The sequence below is a fragment of the Stegostoma tigrinum genome, chromosome 21, assembly GCF_030684315.1.
Source record: "Stegostoma tigrinum isolate sSteTig4 chromosome 21, sSteTig4.hap1, whole genome shotgun sequence".
NCBI lineage: Eukaryota > Metazoa > Chordata > Chondrichthyes > Orectolobiformes > Stegostomatidae > Stegostoma > Stegostoma tigrinum.
The window spans coordinates 47,427,595-47,443,659 of record NC_081374.1 but is presented as its reverse complement, the minus strand read 5'-3'; the positions used below and the strand labels follow the sequence as shown (position 1 = coordinate 47,443,659).

The 16,065-nt window shown below is 43.6% G+C and overlaps 1 protein-coding gene across 2 annotated transcripts in view; it reads left to right on the top strand.

Moving 5' to 3' along the window:
- The window catches only part of dram2b (DNA-damage regulated autophagy modulator 2b), an 89,141-nt gene extending 73,477 nt beyond the window's left edge, over positions 1-15,664 (top strand). For both annotated transcript variants that reach the window (XM_048552850.2, XM_048552852.2), the window contains exons 7-8: positions 2,707-2,799; positions 15,321-15,664. In XM_048552850.2, coding sequence (XP_048408807.1) covers positions 2,707-2,799; positions 15,321-15,431 — 204 coding nt within the window. In that variant the 3' untranslated portion in view covers positions 15,432-15,664. The remainder of the gene's footprint in view (positions 1-2,706; positions 2,800-15,320) is intronic.
- The last annotated feature ends 401 nt before the right edge of the window (positions 15,665-16,065 follow it).

The window sequence follows — 16,065 nt, the reverse complement described above, 5'->3', positions numbered from 1 at the left end:
GGAATGCCACCTTGCTTGTGCAGGAGGATCTGCTGGAGATTTCTGGCCCCATCCTCCTGTGTGCCAGGCCTGTGCACTGCCGATCTCGCAATGAAGCGTTGAGTAGGCAGTGGTACGTACCCTGGCAGAGCACAGCCGATTGTTTACGTCCATGGGGCACTGATGCTGGGCTCTCTTGAGCTCCCCAAGGGCGCTGACCTCTGTCCAGGCTTTTGCTGTCAGTCAGAATGGCCTCTTGCTGCCATCCAAAGGGAAACAAACTTCCCTTCGCTCATAGACAATCTTGAGGAGAGTGTGAAGGGAGACTGCCTGGCTCTGCTTCTGTTCCAGGGATGGGTCAGTGTGCTCAGCAGAGACTCAATGTTGTTCCCAGGCTGTAGGGAGTGGAGTGCTGTCCAGTTGCCTTTTAAATATGGTGCCCAGTTGCTGGAGCCTGGGAAATCCTGATGGGGGACAAAGCTTCTTGCCCGACTGCTTATAAAATTTGGTGCTTTACACCCAAAGAAATGTGGTGAATAAGATGATAGGGTTAGAGACAGAATTCCCTCCTTTTACACACTCAGTCTCAAAACACAAGAGAAGGTTCCAGCCATTATTGAGAGTGGCCTATTTTTCAAATCTATTAATTGTATTTGTAGTAACTCAGGAGGATGGACTGGTATGGAACATTGTTTACTGTTGAACATCGAAATGGAGCCATTACTTGTGGTAAAGGTGGGCTAGCCCCAGCCCAGGACATACAGTTTAAAGAAAAAAATCTATCTCGTGCCTCTAGTGCCGGTGGTACTTGAAACTGGGCCTCTTGGCTCAGAGGTCGGGACACTGCCACTGAACCACAGGAGACCTACCGGGTCTGCTTGATATAATTTTCCATCTTCATATCTGGAAGTGTTATCTTAAATGATTTTCCCACCACCGAATCACCATGACTTTTTTTAAGTTAACCTATCTTCCCTGCACCACAAGAGCTGTTGGGTCTGCTTTATTTTTATTTTGTTTTGTTTTCTGTGCTCAGTAATGCTACCTGGGTTCTGCTCTATTTCTTTTTAATCTGTTCAGAAAAGTAATGACACACTTCTGGAGCCGATGGGACTTGACCTCAGGCCTGTTGGATCAGAGGTGTGGACACTACCGCTGCACCACAAGGGCTCCTCTAGATTTCCTTCCTTTTTGTTATACCCAGAAATGCTGTTATGCACAACTGAGCGACTTTCCCGCCACCTAAATCACCGTGACAATTTGTTTGTGTGACCCACCACCAGTGAGCACCCATGTGGCCGAGACAGTGTTGACAGGCAAAGCCCATTATGGGCAATGCAAACCATCAAAGTGAGGGGGAGATAGGGAAGGGGTGAAATCAAGAAGGAGTTGAAGGGGGAAATAAAGCACTGTCTCCCCCACAGTATCGAGTGTTCCAGATGGCCACTCGCCTGTGTACAGTGCACTGTTTCCTTGCATCACACAATCATATAGCACAGAACCAGACCCTTCCAATTCATTCCTGCCGACCAGGCATCCCAGTCTGACCTAATCTCATTTGCCAGCATTTGGTCCATATCTGTCAAAACCCTCGCTATTGATCTGCCCATCCAGATTCCTTTTTAAATGCTATAATTCTATCGCCACCTTTTGGCAGCTCATTCCATAAATGCACCATCCTCTTCATGAAGAAAAGTACATCTCGGTTCCTTTTTAAATCTTTACCCTCTTACCTCAAACCTATGCCTTCTAGTCCTGGGCTCCCCAACCTGAGGTAAAAGACCCTGGATAGTCACCCTATCCATATAGAACATAGAACATTACAGCGCGGTACAGGCCCTTCGGCCCTCGATGTTGTGCCGACCTGTGAAACCAAACTGAAGCCCATCTAACCTACACTATTCCATTATCATCCATATGTTTATCCAATGACCATTTAAATGCCCTTAAAGTTGGCGAGTCTACTACTGTTGCAGGCAGGGCATTCCACGCCCTTACTACTCTGAGTAAAGAACCTACCTCTGACATCTGTCCTATATCTATCACCCCTCAATTTCAAGCTATATTCCCTTGTGCTATCCATCTACATCTGAGCAAAAAGGCCCTCACTGTCCTGATCATCTTGTATGTGATTTTATAAACCTCTATAAGATCAGTCCTCAGCCTCTGACCCACGCTAGAGAAAACAGCTCCATGCTATTCAGCCCTTCCAACCATGGCAACATCCTTCAAAATCTTTTCTGCACCCTCTCAAATTTAACAACATCCTTCCTTTGGAAGTACAGCCAGAATTATATGCAGTATTCCAAAAGTCCCCTCACCAGCGTCCTGTACAGCCATAATATGCGAACCTAACTCCGATACTCAATGTTATGACCAATGAAGGCAAGTGCACTAAATTCTGCCTTCACCACCCTCTCTACCCGTGATTCCACTTACAAGGAACTATGCACCTGCGCCCCCTGAATGGCCTGGCTCTGATTTCAAAGTTGTCTCTCTTCTTTTGGACTCTCCTTCCAGAGGGAACCAATGAGCTACAAAATCAGAAACTGCTGGAGAAACTCAACAGGTCTGGCTGTATCTGTGAAGAGAAAATAGAGTTAATAGGTCCAGTGACCCTTCTTCAGAACTGAACCAATGAGTTGCTTAGTAAGTTTTCACTGATACAAGGTGTGCTTTTAGGTTAAGTGCTCACTGTTGGCCAATGGCTTGTTTTGTTTTTGGCAGGGCTACAAATTGCACCTGGTCAGTACAATCTCCGAATGGTCTCTTGCCTTCTCCTTCCTCAGTTTCTTCCTGACATACATCCGAGATTTTCAGGTGGGTACCACTGAGCGAGGTTTGTGTTCTTGCATTATGGTTGCGACTGGAGGACTGCACTAATAATCAGGCTCAACTTGTTGCATCGTTGATGTAAATGTTCAAATTTAATCACCAAATTGTTTCCTTTTAGCACTACTGTAAAGGAGACGTGCACTAGGCTTTTTTATAAACCCAAAATATTCCGTTTTTATAAGTTGAAACATGGGGAAAGCCAGTGAATATCTAAACTATAATCCAGGTTTAGAATAATATACTTTTTAACCCCAAACACAGACACACACAGAGGACAACATCAGCTCTGCCACAAAAGGGAAAAATATCCTTCATGGCCCTTCACCATCTGCTGAGCTTCTGGTTGGCGAAATTGAAAAGCTGATCACCATAGTCTAATGAAAATCTAAAACAAAGCATCAGTTTGATTGGCAATCCAGGTGTTTGAAAGGTGGGCACAGGACAGTTTCACCAGGTTTACCAGGAAGGTTTAAAAAAAATTGCAGTGGTGACTGTTTCACCCAGGGCATGGATGGAGAACCTGGAGCATTCTGATCTTTACCGCTGTTTCTCCCTCTTCAACTTATGGCTGCTGCAGTTAGAAGTTAGGGTCGGTAGGCAACCGTCAGCACAGAGGCAAGTATTAAGGGCAGTCAGCCTTTTTAATTCCAGAAGGTGTCCAAACATTTCATTATCTTTCTGCTATCCACATATACTCGTTATATAGGAATGTCCGTTCCCAACAGTATTGATGTGCGTTGCAGGAGCTTGGACTGACTCATGAACTGAGCCCTGTGATCTGCCTTGCCGATAAAAACCAATTTATAGACCTTGAAGGCAGTGAGGAGGGTTTGTGTGTGAGGGGCAGCATCTGACTCCTCTCGAAGCGTTTAGACTTAGGCTCAGGAAAACCTCTGGGCTGAGCTGAACCAGAGCCAATTTGGCCAGGCAGAGCCCAGGAGCAATCCTCCTGTTGCCCAGAGAATGAACAGATATTGTTATACTGCTTTGGTGGGCCGAATTGTGATTCAGAATTTCATTTGTTTTTCCGGATTCCGGTAGATGCCTGTCTCAGCCTATCTATTTTTAAAACTGTCTTTAAAACACCCTAAGGCTTCCTGCAAAACCCTAAAACATTTTACCAATTATGCCTTTTAACAAGGTAAGCAAACAGGAGGCTGGAAGAACATCGCCAGCCAGGCAGTATCTGGAGGACAGGAGAAGTTGTGTTACCTTACTTCAGGACTGTCCGGTGCTCTCAGATTTTGGTGTCCTTCCAATCAGCAAATCTGGAGAGAAAAACAGAATTAATATTTTACTCGTCAATAGAGTCTTTGTCCTGAGGAAGAGCCATATCAGAGTCAACATTTTAGCACTGTTCTTCTCTCTTTCCAGATGGTGCAAAACCTGCTGAGTACTTCCAGAATATTCTGAATCTATTCCTATTGTCAGGCTCTGCAAACGACGTACATTTTTTTTATAAGAATGTTTTACCTCTTCAAATGTATCCTCATTTGGCTCATTATCATTTTTGTGTTGCTAACACTCTCAAGATGTTTTTCAATGTTTCATTATGTCAAAGGTGTAATAGTCATACAGCAGGCAAAGAGACCCTTCGGTCCAACCAGCCTATGCTAAACATAATCCAAAACTAAACTGGTCGCACCTGCCTGCACTTGGCCCATATCCCTCCAAACATTCCTTATTCGTGCACTTATCTAAATGTCTCATAAACGTTGTAACTGTACCTGAATCCAAAACTTTCTCTGGAAGTTCAATCCACTCACTAAACACACTCTGTATTTAACAAAAAAACCCTCATGTCTTTTTCAAATTTTTCTCTTTTGACTTTTAAAAACATGTCCCCTACTATTGAAATCCCTTACCCTGGGGAAAAGATATCCCCCACTCACCTTATCTATCCCGCCTGTGATTCTATAAACCTCTGTCACCCGTCAACCTCCTACGTTCCAGTGGAAGGAGTCCCAGTATGTCCAGCTTCTCCCTATAAACCCAAACCTTCCTTTCCTTGTCATGTCCTGGTAAATCTTCCCTGAGCCCTCTCTACCTTAATAATACCTTTCCTACAATAGAGAGACCAGAACTGTACATAGTACTCCATGTTCAACAAATGCATACTTTACAGTGGAGATAACTATCATTGCATGTTGGTGTCTCCACACAAGTCTACCACCACTTTCTGACTACAGTTCACTTTAAGACTTGACTTCTCTGCCCCGAAACCTCCCGCCATGCCTTTCTCAACTCTCGACTTGACTAATCCAACAAACTCCCACCCATGTTCCCCATTCTAAAAATACATGCCAGTGTGTTAACTCATGGCAAGTCCGTTCCCCAGTCCCCTCTCTGCTCCCAGGCATGCCATTTGATTTAGAGTCCTGATCTTTTCAAACACTTCCATGGTTTGACCCCTCTCTACCTCTGTCACCTCCTCCAAGCTCCACAGCCCCCTGTCATAGCTGCTCCCCTCTCATTCTGCCCTATTGAATATTTAATGTTAATTGCTGCTCATGTGCAAGAGTGTCTACCCACGAAATATTACTTCATTCCCATCAATGAAATGAATTTCAGCAGTGAAGGCCATGCTTAGGTAGCTATCAGGTTCTTTAAGTGGGCTTCAAAGTCCACCACAAAGGGTGGCTCTGCATTACCATTACAGACTGAGCTGGTTGAGTACTAAAGGGCGTGCCTTCTAGACTGAGTGTGCAGTAGATGGTAAAGGAACCAAAAGTCCTCAGCAATCTGCCAGTTGCAGACGCATCTGTCCGTGACAGTATCAGTAGGAGTGACCAACGCGCAGCCATCGTAGAGAAGTCCTACCTTCGCAATGGGAATAACCACCATTGTATTGTGAGGCAGTATCGCCATGCTAAATGGGACAGACTTCATACACATCTCGCAACTCAATATTGGGCATCCCCCCTCTCTCCACCATTAGCATCAGGCCAGGGGATCAACCCTGATGCAATGGAGACTGCAGGAGGGCGTGACAGGAGCAGCACCGGGCATACCTGAGGATGATGTGTCAACTTGGTGAAGCTGCAGAACAGCACTACCTTCTTGCAAAGCAATTCAAACAGCAAGTGATAAACAGAACTTAGTGATCCCACAGCCAATATATTGATTCTAAGCTGTACAGTCCTGCCGCATCCAACTGCATGACGGAAAGATGATAATTTTAAAGCATACAAAAGGCAAAAACTAAGAAAGACAAGTGGTAGTCTGGGAAAGTGGGAAAGTTTTAAAGATCATTACCCATTTCTGAATAGGTAATAAAGGAGCAAAGGAAATTAGAGTAAATATAAAAATAGATGGTAAAAGCTTCCGTACGATTATTAAAAGGGGAGAGATTAGTTAAATTGAATGTTAGCCCAATGGACGATGAACCTTGAGGAGTTGATAGTAGAAAACACAGAAATGGTGGAGTCACTAAACTAATATTTTGTCTCCTTTCTCATAGTGGAGGATGTTAGAACCAACCCAGCAGTAAAAGGTAATGCAGAGGTTATAGAAAGGGAGGGATTTAGAACAATCATCGTTTACCAGGGAAAAAAGTACTGGGTAAACAATTGATTGAATGTGGAGAAGTGCCCAGGGCCTGATGGCTTTCATCCTAGGTCTTCTAAAGCAAAAGGCAGCAGAGGTAAGTTGATCCGAAAGTTATAACATTCCAAAATTCTCTGGATACGGGAAAGTGGATTGGAATGTGCTATTCAGAAAGGGAAAGAGGTAGAAAGTAGGAAATACAGACCAGTTAGTTTCATATGTCATTGGGAAATTATTTAGGAAGTAATAATAGGATATTTGGAAAGTCAAAACCCAATCCATCAGAATCAGCATGCTTTTATAAAAGGTAAATCAAATTTGACTAATTTGCTAGAGTTCTTCAAAGATGTAAGAAACAAGGTGGATAATGGGAATCCTGTAGATATGCTATATCTGGATTTCTAGAAGGCTAACCACTGGGCCACTGTGCTGCCTAACTTTGCCACCTGCTAAATACTTTGTCTACCTTCAATCTCAATAGTCCAAAGTATTTAGCAGGTGGCAAAGTTAGGCAGCACAGTGGCCCAGTGGTTAACCTTCTAGAAATCCAGATATAGCATATCTACAGGATTCCCATTATCCACCTTGTTTCTTACATCTTTGAAGAACTCTAGCAAATTAGTCAAATTTGATTTACCTTTTATAAAAGCATGCTGATTCCGATGGATTGGGTTTTGGCTTTCCAAATATCCTTTTACTACTTCCTTAATAATGGATTCTAACAATTTCTCAGCACGTGTTAAAACTAACTGGTCTGTAGTGTCTTACTTTCTACATAAAGGTGTTATATTAGCATTTTCCAATCCAAATCTTCTCCACATCAAGGAAATTATGGAATATTATAACCAAAGAATCCTTTATCTCTGCTGCCACTTCCTTTAATGCCCTAGGATGTAGGCTATCGGGCTCTGGGCATTGTCTACCTTCAATCTCAATAGTCCAATGCCCAGAGCCCAATAGCCTACATCCTAGGGCATTAAAGGAAGTGGCAGCAGAGATAAAGGATTCTTTGGTTATAATATTCCATAATTTCCTGGATGTGGAGAAGATTTGGATTGGAAAATGCTAATATAACACCTTTTATGTAGAAAGTAAGACACTACAGACCAGTTAGTTTTAACACGTGCTGAGAAATTGTTAGAATCCATTATTAAGGAAGTAGTAATAGAATATTTGGAAAGCCAAAACCCAATCCATCGGAATCAGCATGCTTTTATGAAGAGTAAATCATGTTTGACTAATTGGCTAGAGTTCTTCAAAAGAATAACAAACAAGTAGATAATGGTGTTCCTGTAGATGTAGTATATCTGGATTTCCAGAAGGAATTTGCTAAGGTGCCAGCCAAAAGATTATTACACAGGGTAAGTTCACATGGGGTAAGGGGTAATTTATTAGCTTGGATTGAGAATTGGCTAACCAACAGAAAGCAGAGAGTCAAAATAAATGGCTGTTTTTCAGGTTTGCGCAAGATGTAACTAATGGGGTAGCACAAGATTTGGTGGTCAGGCCCCAACTATTTACAGTCCTTGTACATAAGGATAGAAAGTACAGTAACCAGATTTGCAGATGACACTGGAAGTGTCTGGAAAGTTAGTTGTAACCAACCAAGAAACTAACTAACTAACTAACTGACAAAGAAATGTAGAAATGGATAAGGACATGTTAGGTGAATGGCCAAATTTTGGTAGATGAAGCTTAATGTGGATAAGTGTGAGGCTTTCTATTTTAATTAGAAAGGCAGCTCAGTATACAATTGGAGAGAAAGTTCAGAATGTTTTGGTGCAGAGAGATGTGGGTGTCATTGTCCATGAATCTCTCAAAACTAATCTGCAGGGACAGCAGGTAATCAGGAACACAAATGAAATTTCGGCATTTAATGCTGACGGAATAAAGTATAAACGTTGGGAAGTGTTGCTGCGACTGTACGTGGCATTAGTGAGACTGTACCTGGAGTATTGCGCACAATTTTGAGCTCCTTACTTGAGGAGGGATGCAATTGGTTTGGACATAGTTCAGAGGAGGTTCACTAGATTGATTCCAGAGGTGAGGCGTTTGTTTTATGGGAGAGACAGAGTGGTTTAGGTCTGTACTCTGTGGAATACAGCAGAATGAGAGGAGATCTAATTGAAGCGTCTAAGTTTAGTTAGGTCACATTTGGGATATTGCGTCCAGTTCTGGTCACCACACTACCAGAAGGATGTGGATGTTGTGGAGAGGGTACAGAAAATGTTTACCAGGAAGTTGCCTGGTATGGGGTAACTTTAGCTACACAGAAATTTTGGATAGACTAGGCTGGTTTTCATTGGAATGCAGGAGGTTGAGGGGCGACCTGATAGATAAGGTTGTGAATGGTATGGATAGAGTGGAAAGTATGAGGCTTTTTCACCAGGTGGAGGGTTCGATTACTTAGGGTCACAGGTTCCAGGTGTGAAGGGGGGAGTTGAAAAGAGATGCGTGAGGCAAGTATTTCACACAAAGGGTGGTGAGTGCCTGGAACGAGCTGCCAGAGATGGTGGTGCAAGCAGACACAATAGCAACATTCAAATAGCACCTGGGTGAATACGTGAATGGGAGGGGAATAGAGGGATAAGGATTCTGTAAGTGAAGACAGTTATAGTACAGAAGGGTAAAATGTGTTGATGCAGGCTTGGTGGGCCGAAGGGCCTGTTCCTGTGCTTCGTTGTTCTTTGTTTATAAGATCTAAAGGCGATTGACAAAGTAGACGTAGAGATGATATTTCCTTGTGGGGCAATCTAGAATGAGAGGTGATAGGTTTGGAGTAAGGGGTAGCAGGGTTAAAACAGAAATGAGGAGAAATGACTTCTCTCAGAGTGTCAGGAATCTGCAGAGCTCGCTGCCACTCTGCCCATAACATTGCACATTTATTTTCTTTTCAGATAACAGGCTAACTCTATAATAGGATACTTCGACTGATTTAACCAATAGCTTTGGTTGTCTGCACCACACTCTCAAGCAACATATTCCAGATCTAGCTGCATGAAGATATTTCTCCTTTATCACTTCTATTACTAATTGGATGCAATTAATAATTTAATTACATGATCAAAGAAGAAGAGGGGATCTGACCAATGTTTATCCCTGAACTGACAAAACTAAAACCCAGGTTATCTGGTTTTGGTTGCCCTGCTACAGGAACGATGTTGTGAAATTTGAAAGGGTTCAGAGAAGATGTACGAGGATGTTGCAAGGGCTGGAGGGCTTGAGCTGTAAGGAGAGGCTGAATAGACTCGGGCTGTTTTCCCTGGAACATTGGAAGCTGAGGGATGATCTTACAGAGGCTTATAAAATTACGAGGGGCATGAAAAGGGTAAATAGGCAAGGTCTTCTCCCCGGCATAGGGGAGCCCAAAACTAAAGTGCATCAAGGTGAGAGGGGAAAGACTTAAAAGGGACCAAAGGGGCAAGTTTTTCACACAGAAGGTGGTGCGTGTATGGAATGTGCTGCCAGAGGAAGTGGTGAGGGCTAGTACAGTTACATCATTTAAAAAGCATCTGGATGGCTTTATGAACAGGAAGGTTTTAGAGGGAAATGCAGGAAAATGGGAATAGATTAATTTGGGAAGTCTGGTCAGCATGGATGAGTTGGCCTGAGGGGTCTGTTTCCAAGCTATATGATGCTAACGTCAATTATCTCTGGTGTTGTTTGTGAGGGTTTGCTGGCTGTGTTTCCTACTGTAGGACATTGACAGACAACAGTGATGAAGTTCTTCAGGATGCCCTGAAGTCTCACTTTCCATTTATACAGCAACCACGTAACAAGTAATCCTCATACACGAGCATGTTCCTTTTGAGCAGGCAGTCACTCATCTGGGCAATGCAGGTTGTCACTTAGTGCCAGTAACATCCCATAAACTGAAGTGAGGGGTGTTTTGATGCTGAATTATGGTGACCCTGTTTCCAGTTTCTGGGTCAGTAATCAGGCAACACTGGTTTAAGAGAATTGTAAAGATGAGCTCCTCACCTTTGTGTAGAGGCGCTGTTATATTTTGGAACGTACTGTGTGAAAGGACGCTGGAAGCAGGTTGAAAAATGTGCCAAATACCTTGCAAAACATACTGTTTTCAAAAATTGTAACTTGGGGTAAGGCAGATTTTTACGAAACTGGGAAATGACTTGGCTGAGGCGGACAGGGCTGCTAAAGGATAAATCAGTGATAAACTAGTAGGATGTGCTAAAAAGTGAGATCCTTGGGGTACAAAGCTGACATACCCCCTCCTAAATTAAGAATGGTGTTGCCAAATCCAGAACCCCACTGTTGTCTGGAAAAATAATGCTATACAATACAATATCCTTTTATTGTCTTGTGTACTCCATTGTAGGAGTACAGTGAAAAACATTTACAATGTCTGCCTCCTTATACAATAATCATGGAAAAGGATAGGTACATACCACAGGGTAAGGTTTATAATTGGGGGAAGGGTAATTACAATTCTGTTAGGCAAGAACTGGGTAACATAAATTGGGAACAGATGCTGTCAGGGAAGAGCACTATTGAAATGGGGAGATTGTTTCAGGAATGCATACTGCGTGTGTTCGATATGTTTGTCCCTAGCAGGCAGGGAAGATGCAGTCGAGTGAGGGAGCCATGGTTCTCGAGAGAGGTCGAACGACTGGTTAAGAGGAAGAAGGATGCTTATGTAAGGTTTAGGAAACAAGGAACGGAAAAGGCCCTAGAGGGATACAAGTTAGCCAGGAAGGAGCTGAAGAAAGGGCTTAGGAGAGCTATAAGGGGGCATGAGAAAACCTTGGCAGATAGATCAAGGAAAACTCCAAGGCTTTTTACATGTATGTGCAGAACAAGAGAATGACCAGAGAAAGGGTAGGGCCAATCAAGGATTGTAAAGGGAATTTGTGCACGGAGCCTAAAGAGATAGGAGAGGTCCTTAATGAATACCTTTCTTCAGTATTCACAACTGAGAGGGACCTAGTTGTAGGGGAAGACAGTACAAAACAGGCTGGTAGGCAGTAGGAGGCTGATGTTAGTAAGGAAGATGTGCTAGGAATTTTGAGGAACTTGAAGATAGATAAGTCCCCCGGGCCTGATGGGATTTATCCAAGGATTCCATGGGAAGAGATCACAGGGCCTTTGGCGATTATCTTTTTGTCCTCACTGTCCACGGGTATAGTGCCGGAAGATTGGAAAGTGGCAAACATCATTCCCTTGTTCAAAAATAGGGAATAGGGATAACCCCACAAACTACAGGCCAGTTAGTCTTCAGTGGTGGGCAATTATTGGAAAGGGCTCAGAGACAGGATTTATGATCGCTTGGAAAGTAACAGTTTGATTTGTGATAGCATGGATTTGTGAGGGGTAGATCATGCCTCACAAACCTTACTGAATTCTTTGAAGAGGTGACAAAACACGTGGATGAAGGTAGAGCAGTGGATGCGATATACATGGATTTAAGTAAGGGGTTTGATAAGATTCCCTGTGGTGGCTCATGCAGATGGAGGCATGGCATTGGGGGAAATGTGGCAGATTGGATTCAGAATTGGCTGACCCTTAGAAGACAAACGGTGGCAATGAATGGAAAATATTCAGCCTGGTGCTCAGTTACGAGTAGTGGACCACAAGGATATGCTCTGGGTCCTCTTCAATTTGTGATTTTTGTAAATGATTTGGATGAAGGAGTGGAAGGGTGGACTAGTAAGTTTGTGGACGATACGAAGGTGGGTCGAGTTGTGGACAGCGCGGAGGGCAGTTCTAGGTTACAAGGGGACTTTGATACAATGTAGAGCTGGGCTGAGAAGTGGCAGATGGAATTTAACCCTGAAAAGTGTGAGGTGATTCATTTTGGAAGGATAAATTTGAAAGCTGAATACGGGGTTAATGGAAAGATTCTTGGCAGTGTGGAGGAGCAGAGGGAACTGGAGGTTCATGTCCACAGTTCCCTGAAAGCTGCCACCCAGGTGGATAGAGCTGTTAAGATGATGTATGGTGTGTTAGCGTTCATTAATAGAGGGATTGAGTTCAAGAGCCGTGAAGTTATGCTCCAGCTATACAAAAGCCTGGTTCAGCTACATCTGGAGTATTGTGTCCAGTTCTGGTCACCTCAATATAGGAAAGATGTGGAGGTGTTGGAAAAGGTGCAGAGGAGATTTACCAGGATGTTGCCCGGAATGGAGGGAAGGTCTTATGAGGAAAGATTGAGAGAGCTCGGGCTTTTCTCTTTAGAACAACTAAGGATGAGAGGTGACTTGATAGAGGTGTACAAAATGATCAGAGGTACAGATAGGGTGGACAGACAGAGACTTTTTCCTCGGGTGGAGGTAGCTATTACAAGGGGGCGTAGTTTTAAAGTGATTGGAGGTAGATATAGGGGAGACGTCAGAGGTAGGTTCTTTACTCAGAGAGTGGTAGGGGCGTGGAATGCATTGCCGGAGAGGGTAGTGGAGTCGGCCACATTAGGGGCATTCGAGTGGCTATTAGATAGGCATATGGATGATAGAATAAGGGAGGGGTGGACGTTAGATAGACCTTAGGTTTAGGGTATGGTTTGGCACAACATAGTGGGCCGAAGGGCCTGTACTATTCTGTGCTCTATGACATCCCGAGTACAAGTACAGAGGTACAATTCTTGCATACAGCAGAGGGATAGAAGATGCCAGAGCTGGTTCCATTTTGGGAGTCAGCCCATGCTCACTCTGCCGAATATGCGGGAAGATTAAACAGAAAAAGAAAGCTTATGACTGTCACAAACATTTCAACACTGCAGATAGCCTAGTGCAGTGTAGAAAGTCAAATGATCAGGTTAAAAAGTAAGGAAATCAAAGAGAAGGTATGGGAAAAAAAATAGCAAACTAGATAAAGGAAAACCCAAAGATGTTTTACCTTTCTATTAGAGAGAAAAATGATATTTAAGGAAAAAGCGAGACATATCAGAGATGAAGGAGGGAACGTGTTTGAACATGCAGAGGATATGGGAAGAATTTTAAATGTATTTTTGTCTCTATATTCAGAAAGGAAAGGAATGATGTGGATATTGTAGTTCAAGTGGAGCAGTGTAAAATACTGTACAAAATAATCATGGTGAGAGAGGAAGTGTTAGAGGAGTTAGAATCCTTGAAAATGAATAAGTCACCAGGGCCAGATGGATTGTTCCCTGGGATGTTGGAGGTGGTCAGGGAGCAGGTAGTAGATACTATGAAGATACTACTCCTCAGTCTTCACTAGAGACAGGTGAGGTGCCAGAGGACTGGAGGAATGCAAATGTGGTTCATTTGTTTAGGGCACAAAGGGAATGCTGCTTGTTTTATATGTTAACGATTTGGACTTGATCATGGGGATGTGAGGGGAGGGGGATACAGTTGGAAAATATGCAGACAACACAAAAATTGACTGGGAGGAGGGTGATGTAGAGGATAGCTATAAGCCCCAAAATATTACAGATAGTTTGTTGGAGTGGACAGGCAAGTGGCAGATGGAGTTCAATCCTGGTAAGTGTGAGGCGATGCACTTAGTGAAGTCAAACAGTAAAGGGAATAAACAATAAACAGGAATATACTAAGGTGTAGCTGAAGTGATGGATCTTGGTGTACAAGTGCACAGGTCACTAAATCTAGCAGTACAGTTGGATAAAATTGTAAAGAAAGCATAGAATGCTTTTCTTTGTTGGCAGAGGTATAGGATTGTAAAGGAGAACTATAATGATGAGATTGTATAAAACGCAAGTGAGGCCATAACTGGAGTAGTTCTGGTCACTACTTTTCGGGAAGGATGTAACTGCTCCAGAGAGAGTGCAGAGAAGATTTACTAGAATGTTGCCAGAATTCCTCCACACAGTCTCTCAGGCAACCAATGTCCCAAAAAGCAGAATTGCAACAATGAGGAGAGATTGGAGAGGTTGGGGTTGTTTTCCTTGGTACAGAGAAAGCTGAGAGGTGACATAATTGAAGTACACACAGTTGTGAGGGGTAGGGGTAGAGTAGACAGAAGGAACCTGCTTCTCTTGACAGAGAGTCCAAAAAATCATCGGTCATAGATTCCAGCTAAGTGGCAGAAGAGTTAGAGGGACTGTGAGGAAAAACATTTTTTATGCAGAGAGTGGGAGGTATCTGGAATTTTCTGCCTGAGTTGGTGGTGGAGAAGGCCGAGGCATTAAACTCTTTTAGAAAGTGCCTAGATCTGCCCTTAAAGCGCTGTAAAATGCAGGGCTATGGGCCGTGTGAAGGAATATAGGATTAGAAAGGGAATCTCGGTATCTTTGAGTCAGCATGGACCAGAAGAGCCTAATGGCCCTCTTCTGTGCTGTAATATTTGTGTGGTTCTATGGTTTCAAAAAGGAATTGGATAAATACTCTGGGGGAGTCATTTGCAGGGAGTGGGGTGGGACTAATTGAAAGAATAATCCAAGGAACCATCATGAGTCTGACAGGCTGAATGGCCACTTTCTGCGCTGTTCTCATTTTATTCCAGGAATGACCCATTTTAATGTGCTTTTTGGGACATTGGTTGCCTGAGAGACTGTGTGGAGGAATTCTGCTGTAATGGTGCTGTGGACTTTTAACCTAAAAGGAGGAACAACGCCTCATCCAAGTTGTGGCATATCTGACAGTTTCGCAGCTCCCCCTGGTCGGCCCTGCAATACCAATTTGCTGACATCAAGCCCACAACTTTTTCTATGGACAGCGCTACCACTGAGCTGTTAATGGGTTAAAACAGTGAAAATTTTAATGAACGTTTTCCATTTTCAGTCGCTGGACCTGAAATATTAACTCTGATTTTTCCTTCACAGATGCTGCCAGACCTGCTGAGCCTTTCCAGCAACCTTGATTTTGTTCCTGATTCACAGCAGGGGCAGTTCTTTTGGTTTTTAAAAATTCTAGTTGTTTGATTTGAAATCTGCTGCATGTTTCCATGGTTATGGCCTTTGATCCTCTCTCTGTCTCTGTCTCTCTCTCTCTCTCTCTCTCTCTCTCTCCTTTTCTCACCATGAACAGAAGATCACCTTGCACGCTGAAGTGGATTTGCACAGTGACACTCTGTATGACAGACTCCCGGGACACATGCATGTCGGCGAGCACAGTCCACTCCTTGCAGGCAGCCTGTGACCTGAAGAGGCATGGACACAGCCCCTGACTAAGACCGCAAGCTCATCCTTCAAATCAGCCTTAAGTGCCTGGCTCCAGCCTCCCAACAACTGGCGTCTTTTAACTTGATTTTTTTAAAAACCTGTTTGTATGTCACTCATGGACTGCACCTCTGAATGAATCTTTACATCTGTTTTGTAAGATATTAATTCAAGACCATTTACACTTTAATAATGAACAAGATGTAACAATTATTGGACTGGCTAATATTTCCAACCCAGTCTTGGTAACACCTAGCGAAGGTATCAGGCTGTCTCAGCTGACTTGGCCACAGACCATGATGCTTTGCAGTAGAGAGCTCTGTTGAGTGAAACGAAGTGACCTCAGCAACACTGATGGGCCAGAATTAAGGAGCAACATTAAACGATTCCGCAAAGACCAATGTAGATTTTAAGGAGACAACTCAGCAATGCTTCAGAGGGATGTTTGGAAAATGCGGCCCTTCTCCCTGTTTGCCCATGGTGACAGTCTGTGGACTTGGTGGGGTTGTTTGGGGGGCGGGGGGGGGGGGGGGTGGGGAAGCGGTACTGCCTCAGCTCTGGTATGTCAGCTGCTGCTTCTGAGTATGTGATCCTGGACTGACAGGGTCAAAGAG